The 16,269-nt window shown below is 37.0% G+C and overlaps 1 protein-coding gene across 1 annotated transcript in view; it reads left to right on the top strand.

The window, feature by feature from the left end:
* The window catches only part of prdm5 (PR domain containing 5), an 88,195-nt gene that overhangs the window by 7,490 nt on the left and 64,436 nt on the right, over positions 1–16,269 (top strand). Inside the window, exons 3-7 of the mRNA XM_067371680.1 lie at positions 4,967–5,089; positions 11,452–11,626; positions 12,073–12,250; positions 12,329–12,424; positions 12,660–12,781. Coding sequence (XP_067227781.1) covers positions 4,967–5,089; positions 11,452–11,626; positions 12,073–12,250; positions 12,329–12,424; positions 12,660–12,781 — 694 coding nt within the window. The remainder of the gene's footprint in view (positions 1–4,966; positions 5,090–11,451; positions 11,627–12,072; positions 12,251–12,328; positions 12,425–12,659; positions 12,782–16,269) is intronic.

Raw genomic sequence — 16,269 nt, 5'->3', positions numbered from 1 at the left:
ATAACAAAATTTACAAAAATGCTAATAACTTTTGACTATATTAACCGATTGTAATGAAACTGTTTTCAGTAGATTCCTTGGGTCATGCTGAGAACATAGATATCAAACTTTCCATAGTCAGCTGAACTTCCTGTCCGCCATATTGTTTTTCTTTAAAAACCTACTTTTTCGAACTCCTCCTAGACCGTTGCTCCGATTTTCACCAAAAATCGAACCGTATCATCTTCAGACCATGCTGACAAAAAGTTATGGATTTCAAGTCGATAAGTCAAACCGTTTTCGTATACCAGAGCAACGAATTTGAGGCATGATGCAAAAATGACTCTTGAAGCTGTATCTCTGCAATGCTTTATCATATTCAGACCAAACTTGGTATGTGTCATCACAAGCATGACCTGAGGCATCATACAATGTTTCAGCACAGCGCCACCTACTGGAGTGGAGATATGAAAAATGGCTGTTTTTGCTTATAACTTCTGATGGGTTTGACCAAAATTCATAAATTTGGTATGGTTCATCAGGACAATGCCCTGAAGGAGCCTGAGAAGTTTCGGACCAGCACCACCTTGTGGTCAAAAGTTATAACAAAATTGACAAAAATGCTAATAACTTTTGATAATATCTACCGATTGTAATGAAACTGGTCTCAATAGATTCCTTGGGTCATGCTGAGAACATAGATATCAAATTTGCCATATTCAGCTGAACTTCCTGTCCGCCATATTGTTTTTCTTTAAAAACCTACTTTTTCAAACTCCTCCTAGACCTTTGCTCCGATTTTCACCAAAATTGAACCGTATCATCTTCAGACCATGCCGACAAAAAGTTATGGATTTCAAGTTGATAAGTCAAACCGTTTTCGTATACCGGAGCAAAGAATTTGAGAGATGATGCAAAAATTACTCTTGAAGCTGTATCTCTACAATGCTTTGACATATTCAGACCAAACTTGGTACGTGTCATCACAAGCATGACCTGAGGCATCATACAGTGTTTCGGCGCAGCGCCACCTACTGGAGTGGAGATATGAAAAATGGCTATTTTTGCTTATAACTTCTGATGGGTTTGACCAAAATTCATTAATTTGGTATGGGTCATCAGGACAATGCCCTGAAGCAGCCTGAGAAGTTTCGGACCAGCGCCACCTCGTGCTCAAAAGTTATAACAAACTTGACAAAAATGCTAATAACTTTTTTTTCTAATTGCTCACTGCTGCTGTTGGTCTGATGCTCACGGCCATGTTGGCTGGCTTCTTGTGCCGTTTTTGTGCTTGGCCCCGTAATTGCTGCTTGCAGCTATATTTTTTAATTGTAACTGTAGTGTGTTATTCATTTAAGTGAATATATTTTCAATGTACTAAATTGCAACATTTGCAACATTCATCATTGTATTATTAAAAATAAACATGACATTTCAATAGAAGTTACAATAAAGCATATTTTAGTAGCGGTTTACCAATTGATCGGATTTGCCAATTAATCAGCAATGATAACCGGTTGCTGGAACAATTAAAATTTAATTTCGAGGGAAAAAAAATCAAAATACAATGTTGAGAATAAAATCATTACATTTTGAGAATAAAGAATAAAAATGTTTTTTGAAATAAAATGTCGACAATAAACTTGCTAAATGTTGAGAATAAAGTCATTGTGGTTTGAAAAAAAAATCATTAAATTTAGAGGAAAAATTGTCGACAAAATGTAGAGAATAAACTCACAAAATTTCGAGAACAAAGTTGAAATAAAATGTTGAGAATAAACAAGCATTCAATCAGTGATGTTCATTGCATACTGATACTAGAGGACGTGACAGAGTTGGATCACCTAAGTGATATTTTAGACTTTCCTTCAATAACAAAGAAATACAGCTTTAGCTAATTATAACCAAATAATAACATACGAAATTTAAAGAGAATTTGCAAGCGGCTGGGTCTTTTTAGAAGAAAAAAACAGTACAATTTGCGCAACGTAGGCCTACTTGCAAGAAAACGGGACATTCTAAAACATGAAAAATGCTTCTTATTAAAAGATCAAATTCTGTACACACCTTATTAATAAACCATACTATGTGCAGATAATCATAATAACTTCACTCTAGGCTGGACGAGTGTGTATAGACATTTATCTTTCTGTGTAGGCTATTTCATTAAGTCTGTCTGTAGAGATATAATATATATTGACCTTTCTGTTTCTGTTTGCACGTTTACAGTAAAACACATCAATGTCACTGTTTTCATTCTTGAAATGAACTTTTTGCCTGTATGGTGATTAGATTCACTGTTTTGGACTGCTGCCCTGAACTTGAGAATGCGCCACGTCTGGTGTGAGGCATACAGCGCTTCATCCATAGCGTGCATGTAGAGAGCGCACAAAATAGGCCTACTGTTCTTGAGCTTGAAAGAACAAATACACATAAAAGTATGGCAAAAGTTGGAATCGAGAATTGTTATTGAAAGAAAGCCTAAAATATAGCTTGACTAAGTGATCTAACTCTATCATGTCCTCTATCAGCAATGACTGATTGAATGCGTTTTTATTCTCAATATTTTATTTCGACATTTTCTCGGAAATTACTGTTTTTATTTTCAACATTGTATTTCAACTTTTTTTTATTTTTTTTTTAGAAATTTAACAAGTGTCCATAGTATCGTTGTGCAGCCGACAGAAACATATAAACAATTCAGAATGTTTGAACGTTCTTTTTTCACTGTAATACATATTTTGTTATTTTGATTAGATAATCATCAAGTGTTCTAAAATAGAAGCAAATAAAGTGTGAGAGTACACAATTTACATGTGTCCAATTCCAATAATATGGCGTTCGTGTGGATATTTAAAAATGGCCATCTTTAAGCATGACTGTTTGGATTTATATGAAATGGAAACACTTTACAAAAAGAGTCCGTCTGTAACATTAACTAAGGTTAATAAAAGATTCATTTTTAATTTCAACATTTACTAATACATTTTTTACATTTTAAAGTCATGTCTGTTAACATTAGTCAGTGCACTATGAATGATCAATATATAATATTAGAATTATTTTTATATTTAAAAATACAGTACTTTTTCATGGTTCCGCAATGTTTTTCAATTTTTGTAATAAAGTTCAGCACTATTTTATGTGTTATGTTTGTTTTCATTCAGTATCCATTAATCCTCAATTCTCTCATTTGTTTTAAATCTATGGATGTTTTCACCCATTTTACTGGCAATGGCAAATGTTCACCAGACAACAACAACAACATGTCACATGATTTGAGGTATTGATGTCTGTAGCATAAACAGTGTGGGATGCATTACACACCAAAGTTTAATACTTTGGGTAAGAGATTTACTCAGATCACTAAGTGATGTTTATCAAACAGAGATCTTTGAGGTCTGATTTTAACCGTCTTGGAGAAGTTGTTGCCCCTCTTGTTCAGACAGACGCATCACTGCTCATCTCCAGGCAACCATTAATTGGACGAGACATGCCAGCATGAACTCGACTCACACTGACTCTCCCAGGCCAGACAGAACTACGGGAACAAGACGCGCCTCCCAGTGCATGCCGTATCTAATATCCCATCAAATATCTGCTCTTGAAAGATTTGAGTTTATTTTCAGCTGCATTAAAGTTTTAATTATAGTGCAGATCAGGTCGTGTTCAGCCACATTAGAGCTGTGATTTACTGATCTGCCTACCCTGATGACACTTTTCTGCCCAAAGTATAGTGAGCCTAACTCTTAAATTACACACTTGTGCATATAATTATTATGATATATCATGTTAGTATGCAGTCCACTGTGCCGCTCTTTCATGCTGCTCGTGTGTTATGATGCAGGCAATTTCAAAGAATTTACCTTTCAAGATTAGTCAGAATAAGTCGCTATTAGCCGGCGTTTAACTAAGTTAAGACCGTGAAATGTCTCAAAATAATAATTTGTATTCAAAAATAGTGGAATATAGGTATTCGTCATATATATTTTGGGCAAAGAGCATGCCTGTGGGAAGAGAGCGATGTTCCAGATTTAAGACCCCACTGACGTTTTAGATATATATGATGAAAAGATGTCCTGTTTGAGAATATGTATGATATTCTGACTTTTAATGCATTTTAAATATTGCTGTCTGGTTGAAAGAACTGGGAGAATTAGGAAGAAAGTGATTAGGTTAAAATTGGGTAAATTTGGATAAGGAGACAAACCATGGGGAAATTTAAGCTGTAGTGCATGGTTAAGATATCTCTGGATTACAGTCAGGACACTTTCCAAAGGGGAAATTTGAACTGTGTTGCATAAGATATCTCTGGAAGGGGGATTAGGGCTGTGTGGTGCAGTTTGAGGTGTCTTGGCAAAAGGGTAGATTGAAACTGTGTTTATAAGTTTGAAGTGCCTTAACAGGTAGCAGTCCTGTTGGATGAGGAAGATCCATTCTGATCCGCTTTGATGAATAGATCCGTTTAGATCCAACTTTGATGGACGACAACAACAACAAACTCCCTGAGACTTCTAGCTCTTCCATCCAGATAGATACAATCAGATAAAATTCTCTGTTTTTACTGTTATTTCTATTCCTTATGTTCTATTTTTATTATTCTTTTTTATGTAAAGCACTTTGAATTACCATTGTGTATGAAATGTGCTATACAAATAAAATTGCCTTGCCTTGCCTTGCCTTACTGGACACATGGCAGCTGGGCTGTTCCTACAGATGTTGAAAGAACTTGTGTACATGGCAGCAACAGATACTCTCCATTTAATACTGCTTTTAGTAAATATATTTGTAAAAAAAAAGTGCTTGATACTGCTCTGTAGGTACGTCGAAATACATTGTCAATGGATAGACTTGTCGACCTGGTTGTATAAATAAAGAATAATTGTATTTGCATGATAAGTAGGGATTTTTTTTATATATATATATAAAATATTGTAATACTGTGAGTTAACCTGTGTGTAACCTTTGAATATGTATGCTTCTGCAGGTTCGAGGGAATAAAGGTGACGTGCTGTATATCCTGGATGCTAGTAACCCTCGTCATGCTAACTGGCTTCGCTTCGTTCATCAGGCCCCTTCACAGGAGCAGAAGAACCTGGCCGCCATTCAGGTATGACAAGATGCCACAGCCTGATAACCACAGAGATCTCTTTACACGGTCTCAAATACACTGTGCACTGCCTTCTAAGGAACTTTATTTGAGTGACCGATTTGGAACACTCTACATACTCAAAAAGTGTGTGCATCAAAGTATGTCTGTCTAAAGTCTTGACTCACAATTGATTTCACAGTTGGACTCCACCTCTCAAGATGCACATTTACCTTTGTTTGGCGAATTTTGTGAGCAAAATATAATAATTTCAAGAAGAATCCACACTGGGAATTTTGTTTGGGGATTTTGTGATTGCGAATTTCACGTGAGGATGAAAGATTTCCCCATGTATTGTGAATTTTGCGTGAGGATGACGGTTCCCTTTCGAGGAAACTCCATGTTGGATGGATAACAACGCTATGGGGAACACCTCAACTTGACTGCATCTGAAGCATGTGCGCAACTATTCCAATTCTGTTTGGCTCTATGTCACCCTGTGACATGTGACAGCTTACCGCGGAAGCTATAAAGGATACCCAGGACAAAGCAGCGTTAGCTTCTGTATCTTTAGCAAGCGCTCTTTGAATAATGTCCGTCTTATTTGGTGTCTGTTTGTCCTGTAAGGCTATATTTAACTATATTAGCTCCATAAAATGGAAAATAAGCAATTTAGATCTATGTGTGAGCTGCCTGGGAGTGGAGCTTGCACAGTCAGCTCTCGAGGGGACTGACTGTGCTCATTGTCAGCTACCGCTGAGAACGCTTCGCTCCTGACTGGCCCTCCTTGATGAGAGTGGTCAGGATGGAGCTTGTAAAGGACCTTGGAAATGCTAGCCCCCTCCCTTTCTCAGCTCTCAGCTGCATGCTCCAGTGCTGTCACTCAGGATCCGAAAGTCCGCTCTGCGTCTTCTTCCGCCCCAAGTGAAGGCCCCTACGTTGACTTTATATACTGTAGCTCTAAGAAGGTGGATATTATCAGCGTCAAGGTAGAGGATTTTGAGGATTCGCCAGTTCTGTCCCCTGCTTATGAGAAGCTAGTGGAGGTTGTGACTCGTGCCATGTCCAAATTTAACATTGATTGGCTGGCCGAGAAGCAGGAAGCAGAGATTTCTTAATTGGGAATGTGACGATTAAAGATTTCCCCACAAAGATTTTGCTATTGTGAATTTCACGTGAGGATGAAAGATTTCCGCACAAAGATTTTGCTATTGTGAATTTCAGGTGAGGATGAAAGATTTCCGCACAAAGATTTTGTGATTGTGAATTTCATGCAGAAACGAAAGATTTCCCCACACAGATTTCATAATTGTGAATTTTCCGTGAGGGCGAAAGATTTCCCCACACAGATTTTGTGATTGTGAATATCACATGTGGATGAAAAATTTCCCGACGCAGATTTAGTGATTGTGAATATTACGTGAGAATGAAAGATTTCCCCATGCACATTTCATGATTGTGAATTTCACGTGAGGACAAAAGATTTCCCCACACAGATTTTGTGATTGTGAATTTTGCATGAAAATGAGAGATTTACCAACACAGATTTCATGATTGTGAATTTTACACGAGGACGAAAGATTTCCCCACGCAGATTTTGTGATTGTGAATTTCACGCGAGGACGAAAGATTTCCCCACACAGATTTCAGAATTGTGAATTTCACGTGAGAATGAAAGATTTCCCTATGCAGATTCCGTGATTGTGAATTTCACATAAGGACAAAAGATTTCCCCACACAGATTTCGTGATTGTGAATTTCACGTGAGAATGAAAGATTTCCCTATGCAGATTTCGTGATTGTGAATTTCACATAAGGACAAAAGATTTCCCCACACAGATTTCGTGATTGTGAATTTTACATGAGGATGAAAGATTCCCCACAAAGATTTTGTGATTGTGAATTTCACGTGAAGACGAAATATTTGCCCATGAAGATTTTGTGATTGTGAATTTTGCGTGAGGACAAAAGATTTCACCATTTGTGAATTTTGCATGAGGATGAAAGATTTCCCCACATCAGTTGGTCATGAGATTAATTTTTCCACTAAGATGGCCTTTTTTGTGAACAACACATACAATGCAGTAACTGTAACTGCCTGCCTGCCTTTTGCAACAGCCTTCGCATAAGGAGCTCACCTATGATTCCTTAAAATGCTGCCTATGTAGGGCACTCATTAGGTTTTAGACCAGAGCCACAGAGTGTGACAGCAGCTTTGCGTAAGGCTTTGAAACACAAGAAGACAGCAGAGGGAATGAGATGGAGTGAGCTGTTTGTTATGTCTAGCAGTGCTGATGTGCGTTCACAGTGCCAGAGATCTGAAAACACCAAAGAGTACGGAGATAAGAGAAGTGCAGTGAGCCTTAGATGAATAACACACACACGTGTGCACAGACATGTAGGCGTACACATGTAGGCATAAACATTTGAGGTGACATGAATTGGATACGGCAGTTGAGTTGCTACCAATAGTGCCATGGCCTGGCAATCTCCAGTCAGTGTTAATGCACATTTAGCACCATCATGGTAACACACATGACACTAACTAGAGAAGCAGAAATTGTGATCCTGTCATTAAAGTACAAGTCTTATGTGTTCCTGAAATATCCTATTACATTTTGCATCTGTAACATTTTTTTTGAAATAAGTAATTTTTATCATGACCCCCCCCCCCTGCATGGATGGATGCAGAATCATTTGTGAAAGCATCACAGTGTTTGTGAATCCGTTTTTACCAGTTGTGGTCTCTGGAGAGTTTGAGATGTTGATGATCTGATGGCCATTACAGCCAAATCAAGAGAGTTGAGTCTGTGTTTCATCACACATGACACTTCTCTCACCATCTCCCTGTGGATAAAACTGTGGCTGCGTTTTTAACATAATGTACAGCAACTGTGCTTATTTCTGCATGACCTTTTAGGAAATGAAGGTCTGATAAAGCCATTAAACAGGGGTTCAAGTGTTTGCCCTTTGACCTTAATCAGGAAGTTCTGTTGATCTTACGCTTCCCCTTGTGTGAATGTTTGATTGCTGTTGTGTTGTCTGTTCAGTGTCAGCCCACACCTGGATCTTTGCTTTTCAACATCTAATTCAGTTTATTCCCTTTGTAATAAGACACATTTGATAGTTTTAAACAATTGATGCTAGTAGTGTTTTTATATATTGAAAATGAGCCAGTCAAACTTTGCTGACTGCTTTAACTCAAGTTAATGAAGTGTAGGCGTTCACTAACATGGGTTTCCTATGGTCAAGCCTGGAAATTAATACAGAAATGTTAAAGGTATTGGAAAGTAATAATTTCTGAGCACACAGGGACCACACAAAGCTGAATCCTTTGAGCTGCATTTATAACTGAGGGCAATTTTAATCTCTCTGGAGACATTTAATGGGGTCATTTAAATCTAATTTCAAGACGATTGACGCCTACATATGGAATGTCTTTCTTTAAGGTCTTAGTTAAAAAAAATAAAAAAATAAAAAAATCATATCCAGTAATCATCAACAATTTTAAAAATTCAAAAGTTATGTTAAAGATTCTGATATAGAAATTTGTATGATACCAAGAGCTGATATTTATGTTTGTTAGGTCATTCCTACAGTTTGGTGGATTTTGAATTTAGCAGGTTTGTTGAAAACATTTTTTAAGATTTCATTATGTTTTAGTCTTGTCAGAGTGAGAAAATAACATAAACAAAAATATAGTCAAGCTCAGGCTAGTATTAACTTAATAATCCTGACCAAATATTTCAAATTTCACATTCTCTGGTGTTTGTCCACCCTGTTACATGACATATTTACAATGTGACAATATGTAACAGGGTGGACGTCTAAGATAATAAAGGTCATTACTAGCTAGAAAAGAACATCATGTTAGCAGAAGAATTTTAGTAGATATTTAAAATCTATTTTATAAAATAAACATTTTCATGTCCAGTATAAACTGACAAAACAGGGTGGACATATTATGATTAGATTAGTCACTGAAAAATGAGGAACAGAAAGAAAAGTTTATAACTAATACTTTGTTCTTGGAGTTGCTTTCCCTCTAAGGAGATGATGTCACATCTAGCAAGTCATGTGATTTAGGGAATATGCTTAAGATTTTTAAAGGCTAGCACCCTTAATAAAAAATAATAAAGAACCATTTTCAGGTCAAAATAGCCGACCAATTAGTTTGTTACCTGCAATAAGTAAAATTATGGAAAAAGTAGTATATGATCAAATACAGGAGTATTTTGCAGTAAATGGGTTAAATACAATTTATCAGCATGCATATAAAAAGGGTCACTCCACGACCACAGCTTTGACTCAGATTTTTTGGATTTAAGTGCGGCGTTTGATGTTTTAGATCATAGTATATTACTTAAAAAATTATGTTGTTATGGATTTGAACCAGCTGCTATTAAATGGATAGAGAGTTATCTCAGTAACCGAGAGTATACTGTGTATTTTAATGGCAGTTATTCTGAGGTTGAAGAGATGAGTTGTGGAGTGCCCCAAGGCAGTTGCTTAGGGCCCCTTCTATTTTCTATTTTTACTAATGATTTTCCCCTGGTGATGGAACATGCCACCATGGCAATATATGCAGATGACATTACACTATATGCATCTGCAAGAACAGTAGATCAACTTAATAACATCTTAAATAAAGAATTGACCTTAGTTACACAATGGATTAGTGCTAATAGATTAGTCAACAATATAAAAAAGACAAAATGTATGGCAGTTGGGTCAAAATATTTTCTAAAAATGACACCTACATTACACTTGTCATCTGGAGATACTTTGGTTGAACAAGTAGGAGAAACTAAATTATTAGGTGTAATTGTTGATAGTAAGCTGTCTTGGAACAGTCAAATAAACCAAATTTTACAAAAAAATGGGTAGAAGTATGGCCATTATTAGACATTGTAGGAAGTTCATTCCTTTTTGGACAACAAAACAACTGGTTCAGTCCTTAGTGCTTTCCCATTTGGATTATGCCTCAGTTGTTTGGTCAAATACAAGTGATAACAATTTACACAGACTTCAGGTTGCTCAAAATACAGCAGCCCGAATTGTTTTGGGCTGTCCATATAGAACCAGTGTGTGACTGCTATGCATGATAGTTTGGCTTGGTTAACTGTAAAATTTAGACTTAAGTATTTCTTAGTAACATTTATGAGAAACATTATAGTATCAAAAACTCCAGAAATAATTTATAGTAGGTTGTCCTTTTTTCAGATACACATAATTATTTCACTAGACAAACAGGTGAGATGTGATGTGTGCTGCCTTTATGCAGAACTCACCAAATACAGTGGTCGAGCTATGGTGGCATGGAACTCATTACCAGGATTTTTGTTGCTGGAAAATAATAAAGATGCTTTCAAAAGAAGTTAAAACTTTTCTTGTTCACACAGTGATTACTGATCATTTTTAGGAAGATTGAAGTAGAATCTAATGATTTAGTTTTGTTGTAATTATACAACAATGCGAATATGTATTGTAGTGTATAATGATACCAGAAAATGAGCTGGTTTTGAGTTTTCTTTTCTTTGGCATTGAGCTGCTATGAACTTTTGTATATCTTGTATATTGTTATTGTGTGTGTAGTTGTGTGAATGGTGTAAAAAAAAATAAGTAAAACATGTAATGAATATGGAGGAGACCCCAGGAAGAATAGCTGCTGTTGTTTCAGTGGCTAATGGGGATCTTAATAAACAAACAAACAAACAAACCCATGTAACAGGGAGGACTGGTGTTTGAGGGGCATAAACTAATTTAACAGTTTTACACCGTGAAAAAAAAAATATTGTCCAATCACAATCAAAATAATTTGTATCTTATGTCAAAGAAAATAAGTAAATGTGTGTGTATATAATACTATAAAATTGCTAATTTGGAAATATGTAAGTCAAGTGCTTCAAAAAGTGTTTTTCATTTTTAATACATATTCTTAGGTGTTTGCATCTGAACTCTTCATACATATCAAAAGTTTGGGATCAGAGGGATTTTTAATGTTTTTGAAAGAAGTCTCTTCTGCTCAGCAAAGCTGCATTTATTTGTTTAGAAATACAGTAAAACAGTAATATTGTGAAATATTTTACATTTCAAAATAGATATTTTGTATGTGAATATATGTTAAACTGTAATTTATTCCTGTGATCAAAGCTGAATTTTCAGCATCATTACATCACTCTTCAGTGTCACATGATCCTTCAGAAATCATTCTGATATGCTGATTTGCTGCTCAAGATGTTGTGCTGCTTCAGATTGCTATGGAAACGGTTTCATTTATTAATAGAAAGTTCAAAAGAACAGAATTTTTTTTAAAATAGAAATCTTTGTAACCAGTTTAGTGCATCCTTGAATGAAGTATCTGACACTGTTTCTTTTAACAGGATGGAGAAAATATCTTCTATCTGGCTGTTGATGACATCGAGACAGATACAGAGCTTCTGATTGGTTACCTGGACAGTGACATGGAGGAGGAAGAGGAGGACCTGGAGGAAGATCAGGACATCAAAGATGAAGATGAGAACAGTAAAGAAAGCAAACACCTCAGCACAGAAACAGGTGTGTGTTTAGTGTCTCTCTAAAAAGGGTTTAATATAGCATTTAGTATAATAGTAATTTAATATAAGTTATTCTTGTGTTTACTTCAGTCTTTACTTTTAGCAAAGTTTTGATCATGTTCATAATTTAGAGGCCTTAGAAATTTGCGTATCAAATACGATAAAGTAGGTTTTATAGGGTTAAGCAAACACGTTCAGTCATCAGTCAGATATTATAATCTACACTTTTAAAAAATCAGACACTGAAATATTATTTGCAAGAAAAAATGTTATTTATTACTTTTGAAATGACAAAAATGTTCAAACTGAAAAAAAAAATGTGCTTAATATTGTGCCTTGAATCCACTGCTCTCATTATGTTTTATGATTAATATGGCAGTTTCATATATGCCATTGCAAAACTCATATCAGTCAAGCAGTAGTTCATAGATATATGTGTGTGTGTAGATCTGGTGATTAAGAATGAAGATTACCCATGTCTGCTGTGTGAGAGCAACTTCCCCAGTGAAGACGTGTTAGCGGAGCATCTTCAGAGTCTTCATCAAAGAGGAAGGACCGAGGACAAAGAGTTTAAATGTAGCTCCTGCGGAAAAGAGTTTCCTGTCAAACAGGCCCTGCAGCGCCAGTCAGTACCACACACACACTCACACTCAGTATACAGTGCGTCAGTGTCTCATAATGCTGATATCATGTTTATTTGTAGTGTTCTTCACTGTACAGAGAGCTCAGCTTCATCAGAAGACCCTTCAAAAGTTCATCAGTGTGTCCTGTGTCACAGTAGCTTCTGTTCAGAGTCCAGGTACCGTACCGTATATGTATATGTATATGTATATGTATATGTATATGTATATGTATATGTATATGTATATGTATATGTATATGTATATGTATATGTCCATTCTACTGCTCAATGCCCACTTTGCACAATCCCTATATCCTGTTTCACTTGGTAATACATCACATTACAGGAGCAATATGGATTGGAGATGTGTTTCATGTTGATTTTAAAGTAAAATTGTGTTTGTGTGTGACAGTTTTGAGCAGCATAAAGAGGCTTGTAAAGGAGATGGTCGGTTCATCTGTAAGGCGGAGAGCTGTGGGAAGAGATTCAAGAGTAAAGACGCCCTGAAGAAACACAAAGCCAACGTGCACACAGGTTGGTCACACACACACACAGACTGGAGACTGAGGCGAGCGTGAAATTACCCGTCTGTAATGAGAGTCTAATCAGCGGCTGTTTAACATCTTCATTAATCTCTGGGTTTCTGATCCGCTCTTCATCCCCTGTGTCTGTCAGATAAACGTTCAGCTCTCCCTCCCTCTCTGCACTCATCTTTTCACCAGACTCTCAGAGCGTCTGTCTCTCTGCCAGAAGCGCAGACATCTGAGAAAATTAGTCAAAGACCCCTAATCGCCTGATGAAAGCACGTTTTCAATATTATTGTCAGTAATTATAATTGGACAGTTTGGCAACATGCAAGTGAATCAGTCATTTGCAAATGAATCCAAACAGTGTAAAGCTGAACGATTTACCGAGTGCTTGTGGAAGTGCTTATAGCTACATAAATGATTGTGCGTGTTTTGTTATAATAAGAGTCTTTAAAGTTGACATGGAAAGCAGGATTTTTTGCTGTTTTGGTGTACTATGTAGACGTAAACATTGACAATGCAAACTCTCTCACTAGTCTTTTCCATTCTGGGCTGTAAATATGGGATGGGATAGTGCCCTCACCATGTCAAGCTTTCAGAATTCAAAGAAAAAAAAATGTAATTAAACAGACTGGTACAAAACTAGATATCTCTATTATAATTACTATTTTCTACGCTTTGCATGCCGTCAACTTGCAGCACATATTAGTTGACGGACACCACCTTCCTATATTTTTTCGCACTGCACAGCTACTCTAGACGCTTTATTTTACCGGTTTCATTTGTAGTAAAATGAAAAAAATATTTACAAATATATTTTGCGTGAATGGTTTGCTAATGATTTAGGGTTTCAAGTGTGTAGCACTGAAACTCTATTGTAATTGTTAAATTTTCCAAGGATCAGCTTTCTCCCCTAAAAGTGATCTGGCAGACCAAACCGTAAGTCGCAGAGACTTGAAACTTTAAGGGCTGGTAGTACTCACACCATACAACGTCACCAAGGCTCGCCCCGATCGGCCTGACAGGGGTGCTACAGCGGCCAAAAGTACGAAATGGCTTATAACTCCTGAACCATTGGCTGTAGGCTCAAGTGTCTTAAGGCAGGAACACACCAAGCCGACGGTCGGTTGAAGTTGGTCCTCATCTGCTTTTTTCCGGCCGATTCGACATGTTGAATCGGCGTCAGAGCTCGTCGGTCCGTCGGGCCATCTGATTATTCTGATTGGCTGTTCAGATACTGCCACCTGCTGGTTCGGAAGGGCATTTCATCTTATGCAGGCACAGAACGGACGTGCTACTTGGTCATCGACTATCTAGCGTTGGTTTGGTGTGTCAGGCCAATTTTGGACACAGACGCTGCCGACATGAGCCAACCCCACAGTCTGCTTTCATCCCTACTAGTTCGTCGGCGTCGGCTTGGTGTGTTCCGGCCTTTATATCGTTGGGATTCTCATTTCGTTGTTTGGTGAAATTTTCAGGTATTTGGATTTTTTGAAAAACTTACTTTGGCGAACTAGTCCTAGGTTTTTGACCCGATCAGAACCAAGCCAGTGCAGCAAGATTCTCTGGAGTCTGACTGTCAATGAATATAAAAAAAAAGTTGAATTCCAATTGTAATAATGAGATGTTTTCACCAAAACTTCATTCTGTGGTTGCGTGAAAAAGAATGCGGGGACTGGCCATTGAGCAGATTGAGCAGCTAGCAGACAAGGTTAACGAAGGCCGATCGGAACAAACCCGCTGGGCCTGTTTGACTCACGGCCCTTGAGGCCTGTAAGAAATTCTAAAGAAATCGGCCACCGGGTGGCGCCTTCAAGTTTTTCATGTGCGTAAAGGATTGTGTATCACACAATTTTTCGCACACGCCCACAACATTCATACCACATGGTAGAACCCCTCACTCTGAGCAACTTGGCCTCTAGGACCGCTGCTGTTTTTTGAATCATTCTTTAAATATTGGAGATATTTCAAAAAACAACTATGGTGAACTTGTCCTAGGTTTTTGGCTCAACCTTGATAACTATTAAAAAGCTTTAAAAACCATATATTCCTTATAGAAAATTGCCTGTATTGGCTGTAAATGCTCTTTTCCAGCTATGATCAAGATGGTTACAGGTTTGCTAAATAAAACATACCTTTTTACATGTGCTTAAAGGCCTTAAAGCGCTTGAACCCTGATAATTGCTGCTCACAGCTATATTTTTATTTGTTATTTATTTAAATTTATTTATTTAAAATTATGATGTTCACATCAAAGCCAACTCAAAGATGATGAATCACTCTGTATGTTAAAATATTCTCAAAACGACAAGTAACATGCAGTAAGATTCCAGCAACTAGCAATTTGTCTGTTCACACCACAAAATGTCACAAAATCAGTCAAAAATCACAGCCAATCAGAAGACACTGTGGGCGGAGCCTCTTTGCAAGCGCTCTGTACTCGCAACAAAATGGATAAGTAGCTAATCAAAAGTAAAAATAAATACTGAGCGACTGAAACAATCTTTTTCATAGAATAAGCTTGTTTGTTCACACTGAGTTCACAGTTTAAAGATCTGAGGTGAATCATTGTTGATTTCAGTATGGCTATAAAGGTCACGCAAAATTATATTCAAACTCACATTGAATTCTTTTTACATTAAATAAAGCACATAATCAGTATCTGAGGTTATCATTGACATGCTTTGTATGTTGTTGACCCAGCCATGACGTTGCATAAATAGAAACCATTTCTAAAATAGAATATTGTGTATCATTGTTGTGGCTGGTTAGGACACGATGTTAGGTTGCGGTCGCGTTTACCTCTGTACGGCGAAATTCAGTGGGTGAAATGTCAATAGGACTCTGTGCTATCTGTAATTTCCACATGCAGGTTTTGCACTAAACTCAAGTCTGGAGATGCAAATTCACCATGTTGAACAATATAATGCTGCTTAGTTTGAAATTGACAACTGAGTAAGCAGCTGCTTTGTGTATTGGTGCACTATTGATAACGGACCTTTGCTCACAGAATTTGACCTAATTTCGCTAATGTGACCACGCCTTAACACTTGTGAACTTGTGAACAAAATCAACACAATCATTACCTCATTAACATATGATTGGCCACAGTTACATAGCAACACTTACTAAAATTCAACAGCTTGCTGGTATGCTGAAATTAACCAATCACAAGAGAGGACATTTACATACTGAAATTTTAAAGATACAGTACCAAAAAAGTTTAAGGATCAGTGAGAGGGTGGAAAATAACTAAAACACCAAGGGGATTTACACGACAACTAAAAACGGAAAATGTTTTGTATATTTTGGCCATTCATTTACACAACAACTGTGTTTTGGGGGCCTGAAAATGCAAACTTTTGAAAACGGGTTTCAAAGTGCAGATTTTTTTTTTTTAAATGGTAGCAGAATTGTCACCGTATAGACTACAAAAATGTGAATTTGTGAAAACATACATAGAAGAAAATAATGCATATGTGCGCAGATGCATAG

Source organism: Chanodichthys erythropterus, chromosome 20 (genome assembly GCF_024489055.1).
Source record: "Chanodichthys erythropterus isolate Z2021 chromosome 20, ASM2448905v1, whole genome shotgun sequence".
In the NCBI taxonomy this organism is placed as follows: domain Eukaryota; kingdom Metazoa; phylum Chordata; class Actinopteri; order Cypriniformes; family Xenocyprididae; genus Chanodichthys; species Chanodichthys erythropterus.
The sequence above is the reverse complement of the archived record's forward strand: the minus strand, read 5'-3'. Positions and strand labels throughout refer to the sequence as shown.